Below are 12,500 nucleotides of genomic sequence, written 5' to 3'. Positions count from 1 at the left end.
AAAAGAAATTCAGTTTTACTTGGATATTAATGATAACGAAGAAGTGACCCCACCTTTTCTCTGGGATGCATTAAAAGCGGTGATTAGGGGCAAAATAATAGCCATATCCTCATATGAGAAAAAAATCAAGGGAATAAAACTAAAAAAATTGGAGGAAGATTTGCAGAGACTACAGAAAGAACACGCAAAGTCTCTCAAAGAGGAGAACAAACATAAGATTAAAAAACTAAAAAAAGAAATAGATGAAATAAATACTCAGGAAATTCAAAAAAAACTCCTCTTCACAAAGCAACAATACTATGAGGTAGGTGGGAAATCACTGAAACTTTTATCGTATAGGTTAAGAAAACAACAAGCGGATAGAACTATACACAAAATAAGAAACTCCGCAACAAATGAAATAGAAACTAGTCTGGAAAAAATCCAGAAATGCTTCCTAAAATACTATAAAACATTATATTCCCAACCACAGATAAGCAACGACAATCAGATCGATGCCTTTCTGGCCCAAATTAATCTCCCACAGATCACTGAGGAACAAAATGAAAAATTAATATCTAAAATAACAAAAGAAGAAATTCAATCAGCAATCAGGAGAATGAAAGGGGGGAAGTCTCCTGGGACTGATGGTTTTTCCACAGAATGGTACAAAACAATGCAAGATCAATTAATTCCAACATTATTAAAAACGTTTAATTGGGTTTTAGAAAACAAAAATATCCCCCCCTCATGGAGGGAGGCAATGATCTCGGTCATACCTAAAGAGGGGAAAGACCAATTGGATTGTGGGAATTATCGTCCTATAAGTCTTTTAAATAATGACTATAAACTATTCACTTCCATATTATCTAAAAGAATAGAACCGATATTACCAATATTAATACACAAGGACCAAACTGGCTTTGTCAGACAAAGACAGACCCAAGACAACATCAGGAAAACACTGCACGTTATGAGACAAATCACACAACAAAAACTGGAGACACTGATATTGAGTTTGGATGCAGAGAAAGCATTCGACTCGGTGAGGTGGTCATTTTTATATAAAGTACTTTCAAAATTTGGTTTCCATACGATTATTATTGACACAATTGCAGCTCTATACAACAAACCAACGGCTAGAATCAAAATTAATGGAGGTCTAACAAGTTCATTCGTTCTGGAAAGAGGAACGAGACAAGGGTGTTGTGCGTCGCCGCTCCTCTTTGCCTTGTTTATAGAACCCATGAGTCAACTGATTAGGCAGAGGTCAGATATAAAGGGGGTAATAATGGAACCTGGGGAACAAAAACTGGCCCTATTTGCTGATGATTTATTGATAAGTATAACACAACCTACTCAGACACTCCCAAAATTGATGAAATTACTAGAGGAATTTGGTTCCATTTCGGGTTACAAAATTAATATAAACAAAACTCAAATATTAAAATTTAACTATGACCCACCATCCTCAATTAAGGCCATGTACAATTGGAAATGGGATGCTGAATCCATTAAATATCTGGGTGTTTTATTACCTAGGGACTTCACAAGATTGTACAACATCAATTATGGCCCGTTAAATTCAAAGATAAAATCTGATATACATAGATGGAATGTTATTCCATTTTTAAGTTTAAGCTCTAGGATAGATTCAATCAGGATGAATATTCTTCCACGGTTACTATACCTTTTCCAGTGTCTGCCAGTCAAAATACCACCTAAGCAATTCTTAGAATGGGACAGATTGATAGCAAGGTATTTGTGGCAAGGGAAAAAGGCCAGAATTAAATTTAAGACACTGCAATTAAGAAAAGAGAAGGGTGGAATGGGCCTTCCTTGTCTACAAGATTACTACCATGCAGCCCAATTGAGACCTTTAGTCTGTCTGTGTTCGCCAACATACACTGCGACATGGAAAGAAATAGAAAATATGATGTTAAACAGAATCCCAATGACAGCCCTACTAAGTGATAACAAATTACTAGAAGACCAGGAAATCCCGGACGATTCTATAACAAGCAGCTCTCTGAAATCCTGGCAGACAATAGTCAAAACTTGCAGATTAGGAGAAGCATCTAAAATGATGAGATGGTGTGCCTATGATTCAGATTTTGCACCAAACAAGATCGATGGCAGATTTAAGATATGGATCTCAAAAGGTTTAACCACTTATCATTCATTTATTCACAAAGGGAAATTCCAGAGTTTTGAAACCCTACAGAAAGATTATGGATTGGGAAAAGATGATTTTTTTAGGTACCTGCAAGTGAGACATTATTTTAATAAAAATCTTAAAGGGGTGTTAGGAATAGATGAGTCAGGGTTCCTGAAAGTATTTCTATCATTAATTAAACCCAGACCAAGCAACAAAATTATCTCCAATTTATACAATGCCATACAACTATCTAAACAAGAGAGCACAGATTACATAAGGAAGAAATGGGAAAGGGAAATGAAAGTGACAATCACACAGGAGGGCTGGGGGAAAATTTGCCAACTACAATGGTTATCAACCGGGTCAAACACATGGCGGGAGTTCTGCTGGAAAAACATTGCAAGATTCTTTATCACACCCAATCAGAAAAGATACCAGGGTAACGGGGATGCCTGTTGGAGACTTTGCGGATCTAATGGAGCCAACCACTTCCATATTTTTTGGAATTGCCAGACAATTAGACCTTACTGGGTAGAGATCCACAAACATATAAACAATGTATTTAATGTAAACATTCCATTCAACTGTGAAACTGTGTATTTGGGCAATCTAGGGTTCGAAACATGGAATATCAATGATAAAAAGTTGCTGCTGATATTATTGGCAGCCAGTAAGAAATCTGTTACGAGGAAGTGGTTAAAAGCAGATCCACCCACCATTGATGAATGGATTGAAATTGTCTATGAGATTTATGTTATGGAAAAGATATCCTTTTCCCTCAAAATTGAAAAAGAAAAATTTTACAAGATTTGGACCAAATGGACTGAGTATGTAAAACCAATCAGATCTGATTTCATTTGACTGTACTTGTGCTTTGTGTAGACCTGCCCTTTATTTAAGTGATGTTTTAATAACCAGAGGTGGTGCGCATCCCGGTTCCGTTCTGCTTTGTTATTGTTCCTAACTGAAATAAGTAGTGGTCCGTAAAAGGAAAATTCAGAGGGGCAAAACTTCCTGGCTTCATCTTAACCAATGTACTTGAACGACTAAGGTTGTAATTAATGTATGTGATGGGATTTTGCCTTTCTAAATAAAAAGATAATAAAAAAAAAAAAAAAAAGATATCAGACACTGTGGTGTTCAGTGCTGTTTTTAGAGAGTGACCTTAAGGCTTTGAAAGATAGAAGATATTTTTATGACCTTAAAAACAGGAAACCAAGTCTTGTGTGTGTGTGTGTGTGTGTGTGTGTGTGTGGGAGAGAGAGACGACAGATCCTCTTTACCGTGGTAAATGTCTTGCAGAGATCCTCCACCGCAATACTCCATACAGATCCACAGTTTATTCATCCTACAACACAGTTTATCATTTACACTCGTGTTTACATCCATCCGTCTGTTGTCTTCATTTAAAGAGTTTTTTAAGCTAAATTTAAAAGTAAATAAATACTGAATACTACACAGCTGACAGGAAATGTTCTGGCAAGGTTCTCTCAAAAGATATGAACAAACATTCTTCAAAACGTTTATTCAAAGTTATCTGGTCTTTAGAGTGTTTTACAATCGCTAGGACACATATCTCAATACTAATGTACATTTTTCGAGTACACAGTTCTCCTAACCGACTATCAACTTGGCACATCAGTTAATTTCACATTTAAAGCAACACTAAAGCACTTTTCCTCTGCGGTCGCCCTACAGGTTGGAAGCGGAATTGTCCATTAGCGCTGTCGTAAATAATGTAGCTTACCGCAGCTTCCGTCGCACACACACTCACTGTTTATCCAGCGCCGGCTCTGGAATGAACGACGTCCACAGGCAAGGTAGAGTTAGTATGATGCATGATTTCATGAAAGTATGATGTATTGCGACATCAGAAACGAAGAAAAACAAAATAATGACTATAGTAACGCTTGACGTAAAGGAAGCCAAATTTGTAGTTTTCTTATGTCTCATTCGAACTACAGACACGATCTGGCAAACTTACTTAGTGTGGTTATAGCAGATAAAGGACCGCAAAGCGGAGGCAGGAGTGCCGTTCACCCTGTTACGACTTGATGAACCACTGAAACGAGTTTGGAAACAAAAAATGTTCTTTAGTGTTGCTTTGAAATGCACTAAAATGACCAAAACTTGGTGTCTAAAATCAACACGACAAACTCCACAGTTTAGCTCACATAGACTGATAAAGTGACTTTCGCAGGGAGCTTGATTGACAGGTGATCTGACCAATCATACTTCGCCATCCGCCATTTTGTCCACTTTCCGCGGTTAAAACAACATTCCTTCTGATGTTCATTCATGTTTATTTGATGCTATAAATGAACTAGACGAGCGTCAGTCTGCGTGTAGAACGAACGAGAGCGCAAGTGGTTTTTTCTTAATATTCAGTTCTCTTGTTGTTTAGTGTATTATTTTCCAGAAAGTAGGGCTATTTTCGATTCTGTGGTTATTGTACATTTTTTCCTTCACACAAATCTGTATTTTAATTAGACGCGTGACTACTTTATATCACAGCCGCGTCTGAGAAGTGGGCTATTGCAGTTTAAATTTTATAGCACTTAAGTGTAGCTGTTCATAGAGGCAGTTTCGATTTTCTCCCATTTTCGGATTATTTGATTTGCCTGTGCTAATTGCCTGGAATAGCAGCTGTCCTCACTCAGGCGTTTGAAAGCACTATATTTCTGTAGTGTGCGCGCTGTCGCGGAAGCGTCAGCGGAAGCGTTCAGCTCTCCTCGTGTGAAGACCGACTCGGGTAAAGACAATCGACTCTACCTGCGCGACTCCACCGAGCAAGGACACCTAAAAGGCACTAAAGTATCCTATTCTCCCTCTTCCTTTCACACTGGTATAGTATTTCCCTACTAAATATGTGCTTTCAATACATTCCTGTTGTCTCTCGACGACGCTCTCTCATCACGCACAGAAGGCAGCGCAATACTGCTAATCTGCGTCCCATTCTCCCATCCTCTCACACACCTCTCTCCATTTCTATGGGTCTATGGAACTGTCAGTCAGCAGTCAACAAAGCTGACTTCATTCCAGCCTTTGCATCTCACTCTACTCTTAATATTTTAGGCTTAACTGAGACCTGGATTCGTCCAGAAGACTCAGCAACCCCGACTGCTCTCTCGAACAACTTCTCCTTCTCTCACACTCCTCGCCAGTCTGGGAGGGGTGGGGGCACAGGTCTTCTCATTTCTAACAATTGGAATTACTCAACTCTCTCTTCTCTCTGCAATAACTACTCGTTTGAATATCATGCTATTACTCTTACAACTCCCATTAAGATCCATATTGTAGTCATATATCGCCCCCCAGGTCAACTGGGAAGCTTTGTAGATGAGCTGGATGTGCTGCTGTCTTCTTTCCCTGAGGATGGCACCCCACTTGTAGTCTTCGGTGATTTCAACATTCATCTAGAGAAGCCGAATGCAACAGACTTCATCTCTCTCCTAGCCTCATTCGATCTCAAACGGCTCACCACCTCAGGTACTCACAAATCAGGCAACCAACTGGACCTGGTTTACACACGCAACTGCATCACAGACAACATTTTGGTGAAACCTCTCCATGTTTCTGATCATTTCCTCATTACATTCAATCTACAACTCACTACCCATGCTCCACCAACCCCCCTACCAGCTACTTTCAGACGAAACCTGCGCTCACTCTCTCCCTCCCATCTCTCCTCTGCTGTGTCATCTTCTCTTCCCTCACACTCACACTTCTCATCTCTGGATGTTAATACCGCAACAGATACTTTATGCTACACTTTAACTTCTTCTTTAGACAATATCTGCCCTATCTCCTCCAGGCCAGCACGTACTACTCCCTCTAACCCCTGGTTATCTGAGGTTCTTCGTGATCACCGGACTAAACTCAGGGCAACAGAGAGGAAATGGCGCAAATCAAAAGACACAACTGACCTTAGTATGTATCAATCTCTGCTCTCTTCCTTTTCTGCTGATGTTCATGCTGCAAAATCTTCTTATTTTCACAACAAGATCAACAGCACCGCTAACACACGAACTCTTTTCAAGACATTCAACTCTCTCCTCTGTCCACCTCCACCACCACCCACCTCCTCTTTAACTGCTGATGATTTTGCCAACTTCTTCACCAACAAAACAACAACCATCAGCAGTCAGTTCTCAACTCCACACACACAGGAACCCAGTCCAACCCCTCCCAATCCGAAACACCTTCTCTCCTCATTCTCTCCACTGACCGAGGAAGAAGTATCTAAACTTCTCCTCTCCAGTCACCCCACCACCTGCCCTCTAGATCCCATCCCCTCACACCTTCTACAAGCCATTTCTCCCACACTTCTACCAGCACTCACACACATCATCAACTCATCCCTCCACACTGGCACTTTTCCTACAGCATTCAAGCAGGCTCGGGTAACTCCACTGCTTAAGAAACCCACATTAAACACATCACTCTTAGAGAATTACAGACCTGTCTCTCTCCTACCGTTCATTGCGAAAACACTTGAACGAGTTGCCTTCAACCAAGTAACATCCTTCCTCTCTCTGACCAACCAACTAGACGTAAACCAATCTGGCTTCAAGAAAGGGCATTCAACCGAGACTGCATTGCTGTCAGTCACAGAAGCCCTACGGATGGCAAAAGCTGCCTCCAAATCATCAGTTCTCATTCTCCTGGATCTGTCTGCTGCCTTCGACACTGTGAATCATCAGATCCTCCTGTCCACCCTCTCATCACTGGGCATCACAGGAACTCCTCTCCACTGGTTTGAGTCCTATCTCACAGGTAGGTCCTTCAGGGTCGCATGGAGTGGCAAGGTATCCAAAGAACATCAACTGACTACAGGGGTTCCTCAGGGTTCAGTTCTTGGACCGCTCCTCTTCTCCATTTACACCACATCACTGGGACCCATCATACAGGCACATGGCTTCTCTTACCATTGCTATGCTGATGACACCCAGCTCTACCTCTCATTTCCACCTGATGATCCCACAGTAGCTACACGTATCTCAAGCTGTCTGGCGGACATCTCGGCGTGGATGAAGGAACATCACCTGCAGCTCAACCTGGCAAAGACTGAGCTTCTCGTCCTCCCTGCCAATCCGTCCCTACAGCACGACTTCACTATCCAGCTAGATTCAACTTTAATCACCCCATCAAGGTCGGTCCGAAACCTTGGAGTAACATTTGATGAGCATCTGACCTTCACAGACCACATCACAAAGACAGCTCGATCATGCAGGTTTGCACTGCACAACATCAGGAAGATCAGGCCCTTCCTAACTGAGCATGCAACACAACTTCTCGCCCAGGCCTTGGTTATCTCTAGGCTTGATTACTGCAATGCTCTCCTGGCTGGTCTTCCATCATGTGCAATTAAACCTCTACAAATGATCCAGAATGCTGCAGCCCGTCTTGTCTTCAACGAGCCCAAAAGGGCCCACGTCACTCCTCTGTTCATCTCTCTGCACTGGCTACCACTCGCTGCTCGCATCAAGTTCAAGGCATTGACGCTTGCTTACAGATCGACCACAGGCTCAGCTCCCTCCTACTTTCACTCGCTCCTACGAGTCTACATCCCTACCAGAAGCCTGCGATCGGTCAATGAGCGACGGCTCGTGGTACCATCACAGAGAGCCACAAAATCACTCTCCAGAACATTCTCATTCACGGTTCCTTGCTGGTGGAATGATCTCCCTACCCTCGTCCGGAATGCAGAATCCCTGACCACATTCAAAAGACAACTGAAAACTCATCTCTTCCGTGAGCACTTGACATATAAAAAAAAAAAAAAAAAAAAAAAAAAAAAAACTCTCCTTTACCCTCCCTTGTTTTGGCTTATGCTACTCTGAGCAATTCCAGAACTTTGTATTTTGAGCACTTCTTGCGTTATTTTTGCTTCTTCACGATGACTCGCTTGTTGTAGTCCTCAGTTGTAAGTCGCTTTGGATAAAGGCGTCTGCTAAATGACTAAATGTAAATGTAATGTAAATGTAAACTAGAAGGAAGAGATGATCGGTTCACGAGCGGCTTTAACTGAGCGATCTGTCAGACACATTAAAGAGCCACAAAACGGTATTTATTGTTTACATTTCTTTAAAAAAATGACCAAATTTGAAAGTTGAGACGTTTAATATGTTTAATATCAAAAGTATCCGAAAAGTATCCGAAAAGTATCCGGGTCTGTGTCTGTCAGTGTGTCAGTGTCTCTCTGCTCCGCGATGTGTTTTTCACTGCGTGAGAACATGGTGTGGCGTGAGAGAGGCGTGGCTTGTCGGACATAGCGACAGTAACTAAGGGGGGCGGGTCTTTGCGAACGGTCAATTGGTAAGACAATAGTTAAGAGAACTTAAACATCAGAGAGCATCATAAGGGCTTTCGCTCCGGGCAGTTATAGGAACTCGCCGCCAGGGTGTTTCCCGAGAACGAATGGCTCCCTTAGGAACGTTTCCCGGTTGCGTTCACACCGCCAGTAGGAACTCTGAAGTGACGTAAGCCAAGCTTGTTGTTGTGACTTTTATTTTTGAGCACACAGCACTTCTCTGAGTTCATTAGTTCACGATCTATCCAATACATTATTATATTGAACTGTTATACATAGAAAGTAGACTGGACATCAACCACACGGCATACGCTAATACCTTTTCATATGTGTTGCTAGCTGAGCAGAAATACATAATCATGTTTCTCTTGCTCCCCTCAAAGTCGCGTTTGATTTTCTCCTCACTCCGCGTAAAGGTTAAGTGGCTTTGTGGCGAGCAGGACGAGGTCGAGGGACGTGAGAGAACGGCGCGAGGCCGGTGGCGTGATTATAATGAGCGACACGTGCGCAACGCACCGGTCTCGTATCTCTCACGGAGGAGCGGAAGCATAAAGGAGGAGCGACGACAGTGGAGGTCGAGAGAGGACCAGGCCTGGACTTGTGTTTTCTTTCTGTTTTGTGTGGCCAGCAGTCGTCCGCGAGGGACTGCTGGCTTATACTTTCATTTTTGTATTTGTTTATTTATTGAAATATTTGAATGTTTGCCAGTTCCCGCCTCCTTCTTCCAATAACAACGAACCTCGTTACAGGCTCATCGATCACTGTTTTACATGTTCGTAGAGTTCGTTTCTGGAGTAAATATATAGGCTATAATCTGTATGTTTACACGGCCTTTTTTTAAATGGCGGGTGCTGGTGTTTCGTGCGTTCGGCCAATCAGCGAACACTAACATCAAGGATAGTTCCTATAGCGCTGGTTCAGACCCGACTCTGAAGGAGGAGTAAACTAGTTCCTCCAAATTAGTTCCTTGAACTGAAATCGTTCATAGTTCCTGCGGTGCGAACACGCTGACATTTAGACAGATTTACAACTTTACCAATAGGTCTAGGAACTATGAAAAGGTTATTAAAGCCTCTTCTGTTGCCATTCCCCAACAAGTCCTTGTTTCCAGTGTAGTTTAATCTCTCACCTGATGTAACTGCCGTGATACGCCACAATGTTGCCGTGTTTACAGCTCTTCACCATCACAATCTCTTGCTGGATAACTGAGAAATCGTCCTCTGTTGAAGACAAACAGACAGTGTTGGACATGATTTAAAGTAGTGTTCTCAAACTCAGCTCCTGGAGGACCAAACGCTCCAGCTCAGAAGTTTCTAGTGATCCTGAACACCTTGATTAGCTGGATCACACGTGTTTAATTAAAGCTGGAGCTGAACTCTACAGGGCTGTGGCCCTTCAGGAACTGAGTTTGAGTATTTTCAGTATATAATTGTGTGATACCGGACGGTTTAGTGGTCAGTGCTGGACGCAGGTCTTACCAGGCTCCATTTTGATGATTTTAATGGCTGCCAATTCTCCATTCTGTTTATTACGTGCCTGAAAACACACACATACACACACACACATTGAGTTTTCATGTTTTATAGGGACTTTCCATAGACATAATGATTCATATACTGTACAACTTATCCCCTTAGACTAACCCTTGCCCTACACACACACACACACACACACACACACACACACACACACACACACACACACACACACACACTTTACATTGTCAAAATCACTTTTTATGGCCATATTTACTAACAGCTTGCGCCAGCGCAAACCCTATTTTGGAATAAAAAAAAAACCCCACTGTCAGTATTTACTAAAGACACGCAGTGAAAAATATGCAAGGCGTGGACAGGGTTATTTTTGGACAGGGTTATTTTTGCAAACTGGTCAATTACAATCTGTTGCTTGACTTTGACCCTGGGAACGGCCCAGGACATCCATGAGAAGTCTGTTGTTATGACTGAGGAGTTGGCCAACACAGCCAATATGTATAAAATGCTGGCCAGGGTTTTGCATCATAACCTCATACTTAGCAGGCAGAAAACTATAAGACATCCATTAATAACTGAGAGATCTGGCTCTTCTTTAAGACTTTTGAGGTCTATCAGTGGCAACAGAAGGGCGCTTCTGGGTTGTACGTCAGAACGAATACAAAAAGTATTCTGGTCGCTTGATGAACTTAAGGTTGAGCCACTGTAGTCACTTGGACTTGGTCACATTGTCTTTACTAACTTTCTGGGCCGGCAAGTTTCAATGACAATAGAAGCCTATAGGAGTGAGACAGCTCTCAGATTTAACCTTTAATTTGTGTTCAGAAAATGGACGAAAGTCTGACGGGGTTGAACAACATTCAGGGACAGTCATTACTGACAGAATTTAAATTTCTGGGTGAACTATCCCTTTAAGGAAAGCTTTAGCTCTCTTCCAGCTTGACAACAGTCACTGGACATGAGCTCAACAAACATGGGTTAATCCCGTGGATGACAGACGGGTTCTGTTCTTCATAATCTGAGGTGTGTTTCCCGAGAGCATTGTTAGCCAATTGTGGTCGCAAGTTCCGTCATTGTCACCATAGTTCAACGAGTCGGTGTTTCCCGAAACCATCGTTCCAACGAACATTCGCAATAAGCATCGCAGAGTTGTGTGTGTGAGCGACAGATCTCCTGTGGTTAGAAGAAGAGTCTCTAGTGTTAATGATGTGTGGACTCAATAAAACCTTATTTTGAGCAAAATAAGCAAGCTGACATTCAGTACAATCATATCTTATATTCAGAATATGTCAAATGTCATTTACGTTTTTTAGTTTGTCAAGAGATTTAACACGTAGTTTTTGAAGTGTGCATTTGCGAACGTGCTCTACGTGAAAAAGTTTACGTTTTCAGCCAAAACGCCGCTGTCGTGTAAATGAACGGCCAAAACGCATACATTTTTTTACATTTGTGACCCTGGACCACAAAACCAGTCTGGAGCCGCACGGGTATATCTGTGGCAATAGCCAACTATACATTGTATGGGTCAAAATTATCCCTTTTTCTTTTATGCCAAAAATCAATAGGATATTAAAGAGACACTTCAGGATTTAGCATTAAGCTTTGTATCAGTAGAAAACCTGTAGTATTTTCAAATTACCGTGCTTTCCTCGCCTCATATCCCCCTGAGACGAGAGATTTACGTATTTTTTGTCTGTAAAAAATCCTCAGATGACACAAAAATCGCCATTTTGCCTCATCGAGGGATTTTTTGGCCAGAGGCTAGAGACTACAGCCAGTAGAAGGCGCTAGATCCGCATAGAGGGGAGGATCTCACTCACAGAATGTACAAATAGTGTCAGCCATCTTTTATTTGAAAGCTAAGCTAACAGGCTCTTGTTCTGTGGAGAAAGCGGAGTAGTAGCGGTGACCATCCTCTTTTTCCCGGCCGTCGAGATCGCCCAAAATGCCCCGGCTTTTGCTTTCTGCAGTCGCCATTCATTGTTTACACGCACACCTTTAGTTTCAATCTGACTGAATTCATCCCGATTGGTGAATCTGAATGTAGGTGCCGCTCATCAGTAATCCCGCCACCGGCCTCATGTCGTTCTCCCGCGGCCATCAGTCTCGTCCTGCTCGCCGCAGTAAACATGTTGAACGGCGACTGTAGAACGCAAAAGCCGAATCACGGACATTTTGGGCCGTCTCGACATCCCGGGCAGACTCACGGAGACTCACTAGTAGCCTAGCCTTGTTGTTTAACTGCGCTCCTACCGGTAGCTCTTAGGTGTGGCCTCGTAGGGCAGCGAAGCAAGTGCATTCTGGGAGTTGTTGTCTTTCATCCACATGAGCCACAAATACATTTTCTGGCTTTTCTCAGTCTAGAAGGCTCCAAATTCTAAAATAATTTCACATTTCTACTACATAAATGACTAATTTTAAATACACATTCATCTTTATAGAGGTGAAGTATCCCTTTAAGAAAAGATAATGATCCATTAAGATATTTAGTAAATGTCCTACCGTAAATATATAAAACATGTATTTTTGTGAGTGAATGCAGCAAAATCGTGAACAT

At 42.1% G+C, this 12,500-nt stretch overlaps 2 protein-coding genes across 3 annotated transcripts in view; one reads left to right on the top strand and one right to left on the bottom strand.

The window, feature by feature from the left end:
* Nucleotides 1-12,500, bottom strand: part of map4k1 (mitogen-activated protein kinase kinase kinase kinase 1) — a 61,737-nt gene that overhangs the window by 38,711 nt on the left and 10,526 nt on the right. For both annotated transcript variants that reach the window (XM_079611059.1, XM_079611060.1), the window contains exons 2-4: nucleotides 9,929-9,986; nucleotides 9,580-9,670; nucleotides 3,421-3,485 (exon numbers count right to left, since the gene is read on the bottom strand). In XM_079611059.1, coding sequence (XP_079467185.1) covers nucleotides 3,421-3,485; nucleotides 9,580-9,670; nucleotides 9,929-9,986 — 214 coding nt within the window. The remainder of the gene's footprint in view (nucleotides 1-3,420; nucleotides 3,486-9,579; nucleotides 9,671-9,928; nucleotides 9,987-12,500) is intronic.
* The window catches only part of LOC306997685 (NLR family CARD domain-containing protein 3-like), a 377,651-nt gene continuing 369,653 nt past the window's right edge, over nucleotides 4,503-12,500 (top strand). Inside the window, exon 1 of the mRNA XM_079611058.1 lies at nucleotides 4,503-7,891. Within this exon, the coding sequence (XP_079467184.1) occupies nucleotides 5,005-7,891 (2,887 nt within the window). The 5' untranslated portion in view covers nucleotides 4,503-5,004. The remainder of the gene's footprint in view (nucleotides 7,892-12,500) is intronic.

Source organism: Phoxinus phoxinus (assembly GCF_949152265.1).
Source record: "Phoxinus phoxinus genome assembly, chromosome: 4".
Classification (NCBI taxonomy): Eukaryota; Metazoa; Chordata; class Actinopteri; order Cypriniformes; family Leuciscidae; genus Phoxinus; species Phoxinus phoxinus.
This window is presented reverse-complemented; position numbering and strand designations above follow the sequence as displayed.